The 7,555-nt window shown below is 48.9% G+C and overlaps 1 protein-coding gene across 2 annotated transcripts in view; it reads left to right on the top strand.

Moving 5' to 3' along the window:
* Positions 1–5,887, top strand: part of kidins220b (kinase D-interacting substrate 220b) — an 18,621-nt gene extending 12,734 nt beyond the window's left edge. The window contains exons 24-29 of one of the 2 annotated variants that reach the window (XM_037685988.1): positions 183–418; positions 730–843; positions 3,688–3,825; positions 3,906–4,004; positions 4,073–4,303; positions 4,386–5,887. In XM_037685988.1, the coding sequence (XP_037541916.1) occupies positions 183–418; positions 730–843; positions 3,688–3,825; positions 3,906–4,004; positions 4,073–4,303; positions 4,386–5,540 (1,973 nt within the window). In that variant the 3' untranslated portion in view covers positions 5,541–5,887. The remainder of the gene's footprint in view (positions 1–182; positions 419–729; positions 844–3,687; positions 3,826–3,905; positions 4,005–4,072; positions 4,304–4,385) is intronic. The other variant, XM_037685989.1, reaches the window with a different exon arrangement.
* Positions 5,888–7,555: the final 1,668 nt, after the last annotated feature.

Raw genomic sequence — 7,555 nt, forward strand, 5'->3', positions numbered from 1 at the left:
GTCGACGTCCCGCTAGGACGTCCCGCTAGAACTAGCTTGTCGACGTCAAGCTAGGACGTCCCGCTAGAATGTCCCGCTAGAACTAGCTTGTCGACGTCAAGCTAGGATGGGCGCGTCAACGTTCTTCGGTTTAACTAATCCAGATGTCTCCAGCTGTTTTTGACGTTCTCCTTCTGCTCCAGATGTTCGTGCGGCCCGGGACCAGTTGAACATGGGCGGAGTCACGTACCCGGCCATCCCGCTGCAGGAGGTGCAGCCCCGCCCCACCTCGGTCTACAGCCAGGTGTCGTCCACCTGCTCGCCGTCGGCCTCCTTCAGCGGGCCCTTCAACCCGGTGGCGGGGGGCATGGTGCCCCCGCAGCCTCACAGCAGCTACTACAGCGGCATGGCCGGCCCCCAGCACCCCTTCTACAACAGGGTGAGTGCAGGCCCCGCCCACTGGCAGAGCGATGACATCATCACGCCACGTGACCCCCTGGTTCAGCATCATTTGGATTCATTTTAATTTCCGTTTCACGGTGAACCTCTGCTGCCGCGTCGAAACAGCCAATCAGCTGACGGGCCGTCGTCCAATCACAGTCCAGCTCTGCTCGTTGACCTTTGACCCGTTCTGAGGTTCTGCAGTTGGACGCGGCAGCCGAGATTTACTCTTTAATTTCAGTTATTTTACGTTGACCCACCTCCATCAACATTTTTTTTAATTTTCTCCCCCCACCTCCACCTCCTCAGCCATATTTCTCCCACCACCTTTACCAGCTGCCACGCCCCCTCATGGCCTCCTTCCCACCTCACCTCCATCAACGCCCGCCTCCCAAAACCTTCAGCCGAGATGCCGCCGCCACCGTGAGTACGACCAGCTGCAGGAAACTTCAGAGAATCAATAATTTACATCCAAAAACAAAGTTTATTCTCATCACGGAATAAAAATATTATTTTATATAATAAAAGCAGAACAATTTTTAGCTACTTTAAATTTTAAACATCAGCCAAATAAGGAAGTAATAAACATTAATGGAGTTAAAAATCACAAGAACTGAAATGAAAATTGGTCAAATTTTGAATGAAGTCTTGTTTAAATGTGTTTTCTGATACTTTAAATGTAAAAATCATTTCTTAAAGATGTTACTGATTTAATGTTATGTCCTTATTTTATCTTGTTTAGTTTTCTTTTTTAGTTACAGGATCCAGTTTTTAGCTCCTGGAATAAATTATAAATTTCTGTAAATATCACATTTATTAGCATTTTCAGTCTATTTTAGTCGAATCAAATTGATTCAGTAACTTCTATTTATTCTGAAATGATTCAATTCACATTTTTTTACACGTTAAAGTTTAAAAAGTTCACATTTCTGTTTTTTTGTGAATGATTTTAGATTTAAGGTTTTAAAATTAATTGAAAGAGATTTTCTTCAGAAACAAACTGGATTTATTTCAAACACGGGAGTTATTTTCAGTTCGAGTCTCGATAAAACTCTTAGTTTCTACTTTTCTTCTTCTGTGGTTGTTGGAGTTGTATCTTCAGGAAACAGCTGCTGATGTTTGTGCATCGATCTGATTCACTTCCTGTTTGTGTCTCATCTGTGCTCTGATGTTTTCATCCTCTGTCTGTCTGTCTGTCTGTCTGCCTGTCTGCCTGTCTGCCTGTCTGCCTGCAGTCTAAGAACTCGTCTTTAAAAAGGAAGCAGGTACTGGACTCTCCCCGACAGTCGTCCCACCTTTCCTTCTCATGTCCACAACAAACGGTTTTGGGTCTGTTTGGCGGATGAGCTCTTCTTTCTGCGGCGTCGTTCATGTTTTGAAGTTTCTCCAGACAGGCCGGATTTTAGCAGCTTCGTCTAAAGGTCCATACCTTTTGATGTTCTTCCTGATGTTATCCATAAACCTTCTTCTGGCCGCCTGGTATTCTGTATTCCTTTACCAAGTTGGGAGTGGAGGACTTGCTTTGGGAGGCGAGCGTCAGGAGGACGCCTCCACCTGAGCTGGAGTTGGGTAATGGTGGCAGCGACGGTAGAAGTGGAGCCTCCTCTACACCGCTGTGGTTTGACCTAATCTGAGGACTTTTCACAGACGGTGCAGATGAGACGCCTCAGGTGCTTCTGTTTGCTGGTTTCTGAGCCACTACAGCTTCTAGACCAGGTTTTGGTCTGTGCTGGGACATCGCAGTTCTCAAAGACTCTTTCCGTGAGCTTGGAGAAAGCCCCACTGGTGCAGCTGAGGCCGTGATGAATTCCACCGTCAGTGAGAGCTTGAGGCGACAGGAGGCTGGTCCTCAGTTTTCAAGATGGTGTTCATCAGTGGAGATGTTCAGATGCAGGACAGGAGCTCGGTGGTTCAGTGGTGGCTGATGGAGGATTTGAGTCTTTTTGTACAATAAAGGGAAGGCCAAGCTGTTGGTATGTCGTTGCAGAGGTGGACAGAGTCCGGTGTAGTTAGGCCTGTCACGATAACAAATGTTGCTGGGCGATTAATCGTCTCAGAAATTATTGCGATAAACGATAATCTTGTTTGAAATTTGACAATGATTATTAATTATTGTCAAATTTAAGGAGAAATGTTGGTTAATTTTTATGTGCAGTACCGTTTGTTGACCACAGGATGTCAGTATAAGACTGTCTGAACCAAGGATGGATAGTGAGGGAGCGAGCAGCGCGTCTCTTTAAGAAAAATGTGAGGGAGGCCCCTTGACGTGACATGGGCTGTCTCTCCTTCCTTTTTTTTTTTTTTTGAGCCTCAAAATGGCCGACGCTGTGTGGTTTGAGCTCTTTAGCATTTTTCACACAAAGCTTTTAATAAAAAAATCAGTAAACAAGTTCTCAGCTTCTTTTTGCAGAGAAAAACAACTTTTTACACGAAGGCACGAGTTTCAACCGTGAATGTTGGAGCTTCAACAAGACGGAGGTTTGTTCCCGAGGTCGGCCTGTTAGCTTAGCTCGTAGCTTAGCTTCTCAGCTTAGCTGCTTTTAACGACCCAAAAATGTGATTCTGGATCGTTAAGACTGATTTTAAAGAGAAAGGGCGGGGTCAGTGAAGAACCTGAGTTGAGCCTTTTGTCATCGAGTGTCTTCAGTAGAAAGAGAGAGACACGAAGAAACGATAAAGCCGATAAATGAAAATGAGGTGGATACTTTTCATTCATCATGCGATTAATTGATTTATTGATTATCGCGACAGGCCTACTGTAGTTCCTCTTTGAAGAGGACACGTCATCTGAATACTGGTGGACATCGCCGCACCACGACCTTCAGCCACCAAACGGTCGATACCGACTTGTCGGTTCTGTGCATCATTTGGAGTTCACACAAGAAATGAAGATCAGCTGTTTGCTGTGGACATAACAAGGACTGCACATCTCCCAGCATGCACCTGGACAGCCTGCATCTGTGTGTTGTCCTCACTCTTCTGTTGACACCTTAACGTTACGAAGCAGGAAAAGGGACAAACATGAGACCAGTGAGAACCTGTTGGAGGTTTACCTGCTCCTGACAGACTGGGGTCACCTGGTAAACAACAACTAGTTAGTCTCACTTTTGTTTCTTTTCCTGTGAAACTACCACCTGCTTTATTTTGAAAGGTCTCTGAGTTTCTTATCAGCCCGTGACACAACGTTGACCTCGTTTTTACTCCTGACGTCTGTTCTCGTCGTGTCGTGACGTTAAACCCGTTTAACTCGTCCGGGTGTTCGCTCAGGGCTCCGCCTCCGTCGTGTCTGGCGCTCCCGCCCTCCTCCTCAGCTCCATGACGACAGACGCCATCTGTGAGCGCGTGCGGCAGATGGAAGGCATGGACCAGGGCATCGTGGGGCAGTACGCCGCCACCATCAGGAAGGTGAGTAGGACCGCTTCCTCCAACGCCGCAACGCCAGAAACCTGAGATTAAACGAGACGTTCTTCGTGTTCTGGTTTCAGGCCAACGTGAACGGCAGAGTCTTGTCTCAGTGCAACATCGACGAGCTGAAGAAGGAGATGAACATGAACTTTGGGGACTGGCAGCTCTTCAGGGCCATGGTGGGCCCAGAACCTTCAAAATCAGGTTCTAAAGCCAGTCCCAGGTTTGACCCATTGTCTGCTTGTAGGTTCTGGAGATGCGTCACATCGAGAGCCAGATACTGCACGAGGAAACTGCCAGCGAGCAAGGCAGTGTCGTGGGCGGTCACATGGAGCCAGGACGGCGAGTGATGGCTCCGCCCCTCGCCGGCGCCGCCAACACCGACGCGTCTCCGATGTACAGCTTCAACCTGAGCTTCGAGGAGCTGAGCGGCGTGGGACTGGACGAGCCGCAGCGCCACGGGAATGGGCCGTGGATGGTGAGTGACCTCTGACCCAACGGAACCGGCACCCTTTGAGGAAACGGTTGGTTCATGGTCTTGTTGTGCCGTCTGTCCTCAGGGCGGCGCTCAGCGGACCGCCAGCATGACCAGCCTGAACTCCCAGGAGTCGTCCAACGACATCGCCAGGCTCACGGACAAACAGCAGGCCGAGTACCGCAACGCCTACCAGGAGTACGTGGCCCAGATGGCCCAGCTGGAGATGGGCGGGATCACGGAGAAGCCCGTCCAACCACAGCCAGGACAGTTCATGACGTCATCGTCCTCCGAGGACAAGAGCAAAGACGAGCAAGATGGACGCAAGTCCTTCAACAAGAGGAGTGGCACCAAGCCGGCGTCAGACGGCAACGACTTCACGTCCAACGGCGACGCACTCGACCCGATCACCGAGGAGGACGAGAAGGGCGACCACGGGTCCTCCAAGTCCCTGCTGACCCGGAAACTGTCGGCGGAGAGGGGCGGCTTGTTCCAGGGTGCTGCCGACTTGAAGGTGAAGGCGAGCGGCGGGCAGAGGTACCAGAAGCTGACCAGCGATGACGAGGAGTCCGAAGAGTCCGATAACCCTCCGCTGATGAAAGACGGGAAGAAGGCGGTCGATCCCAAACTACCTGGCGGGTCGCTGGCGCTGAAGGGGAAGGACTACCTGTCCGACGCCATGCTGGACAAGAAGGACTCCTCAGACTCGGGGGTTCGTTCCAACGAGAGCTCTCCAAACCACTCGCTGCAGGACGAGGAGGCGGATCTGTCCCAGCTGGAGGGGGCCAACCTGATCGAGCTGGACGAGGAGAGCGCCGCCAGGAAGCGTGGCCTTCCCAGCAGCCTCAGCGGCCTGCAGGACCCGGCCGTGACCCGGATGTCCATCTGCTCCGAGGACCAGTGCAGCCTGCTGGCCAGCAGCCCCGAGGAGAGCTGGACGTCCTCCAAGTCCTACAACCTGAACTGCGCGCCCAGCAACGTCACGCTGAACAACAACACCAACGCCCAGCAGGGCACCAGGCCCCGCCCACCCACAGAGGGCCCCGCCTCCTCCAACAAAACCACCTCTGGGGACGTCATCATTCCCCCGAGCTCCGCCACCACCAGGCCGGGCCCGAACAACGAGAACGTCCGCGTGGTCCACCTGAAGAGGGGCCTGAAACCTGGAGACCCGCCGGAGATCTGCACCGTGTCCTCCGACACCGTCACCTTCGGCGAGGAGCGCGAGAGCATCCTGTGAGGTTCTGGTGGATCCCAGGGCCGCCTTCACCTCCAGAACATCGTAACAAGATCAAAGTTTAGCCTGTTGTCCTTCAGAGCAGAGATTAGATGTTCGGAGGTGAAGACCTCTCGTCGTGGTCGTTGCATGAGCTCAGCCGTAGACCAGATGAGCACAAACCGTTGTGGCGTTGAACCCTGAAGCATGTTGGTGTCGTCAAGTGATTTAAAGAAGCTAGCTTTAGCGCTGAAGCTCGTGTCGTCGCTGCATGAACGTTGGATGTGAAGTAGATTCAGGGCTGGGCGATCGGGGGACGTTTGTCCAAAGGCCGTCTTCGGTCCAACAACCTGGGAGTTGACCTTTTAATGGGGGGGGGGGGACTCGGGTGGTCCCCCGACACCCGGTCGGGGTGCATTTCAGAGCGTTTGTGTTGGAATTAGAACCGTACGGTAATTTACAAGAAGTGAAGTTAATGGAGATGAACAAAGTTGGACAAAAGGTCCGGTCGCCCCGCCCTCTAGAACTGTCCCGTGTCGTGGTCGCTGCTCGTTAACCCGTGGTTTCGTGACGAGTCTGAACAGGAAGTGGTTTTGGACCCGCGGCGTGCTCCACAGACGGGTCCTGACGTCTGAGCTAACGGATCTGATGAAACGAGTTTTTAGAAACTTCTGGACGGTTTGAAGACGTCGTCACAGAAATCAGGAATTAAAATTAACTTTTGATTGGATATTTAAAATGTTGAAACCGTTTCATTGGAGGATTTTGAAAACTCTTCTTTGGAGATGAATTAAAACTGATTTTTAGATTAAATTTAAAACGTAAAACCTGAATTAAAGTCTCTCCTTCAGAATAAAAGCCAGACTGAAGCTGCTGCTGAATAAACAGGCTCTTAATTAAAAACGTGATATTTATTTTAAATTAATGTTCTGAAGATGTTTGTGTCTCGTCTGTGATCATGACTCGTGCACTAAAACGAAATAAAACTGGATGTTAAATGTTGCTGCTGTTCCCAGACTGATCATTTACATTTTATTTACTTTTTTCACATTTATACAGAAAAACTTTAAAACTAAATGTATAAAATAATGGGATTAACCTGTCTAAATAAAGATTGAATGAATAAAGTTTAATTTTATTTTTATTACCCTATACCTTCTTTTCATAACATAAGAAATTAAATACATGTGTGTGTGTGTATTTTTAAAGGTTTTAATAAAACCTCAAATTATTACAAGTTCCATGAGTTTTGAAAACATGTTTTTATTGTCAGCTGTAACGAAGAAGCTGGCAGAGAGGATCATGGGAGTTGTTGTCCAGCAGGTGGAGCTGTAGTCCAGCTAACATCTGGGTGAGAATTAAACTAGGCAGATAAATGTTTGTATTATTTTTCTAATTTAGCTGTATTTAAAACTAAACGAGGCCAGTTTTATAGTTTTCTATACTTTTCTGCTCTAAGTCAAAACAAGTGGGAAAAACTAGAAAGGCATGATGGGAAATGTAGGAAGTCACTTGTGTGGTTTATAAATCTGTTTTACATGTTAAAGTTCAGAGTGGCTGGTCGAGATGTCGGCTCTAAAGACGACCGAGCTGAAAGATGTTTCACATAGAAGTGACCTCCCACGTCACCGTGCGTCGTTTCCCTCATCGTCCGCTGACAACAGATTGAAGGTGCAGTGACAGTATGCAAATAGCAGCAAGAAGCAGATAAGAGGCCGAGTTAAGCTGCAGCACCGCCATGGGACTCGAACCAGCAACCTGAGATGAAGGCGCAGCTGCTGGTGTTAGCCTAGTCCAAGCTAAACATGCTAAGAAAAGTTAAACGATGTTTCATTCTACGTGAAGTGAGTTCAGTCCTGCAGGTGGAACCAAAGACGGTGGAAATGCATAACCTGTTCAAAACATATTTAGCTGCTACGTGTCATTGTAACTTGAAGATCAGGGAATTTTTAGTCAAAGGTTATGGAAGCTGCCCATGAACCACGTGTTTGTGTTGCTCTCTGCCCATGAACCACATGTTTGTGTTGATCTCTGCCCAT

This window comes from Nematolebias whitei, chromosome 12 (genome assembly GCF_014905685.2).
Source record: "Nematolebias whitei isolate Nwh7 chromosome 12, NemWhi1, whole genome shotgun sequence".
In the NCBI taxonomy this organism is placed as follows: Eukaryota; Metazoa; Chordata; class Actinopteri; order Cyprinodontiformes; family Rivulidae; genus Nematolebias; species Nematolebias whitei.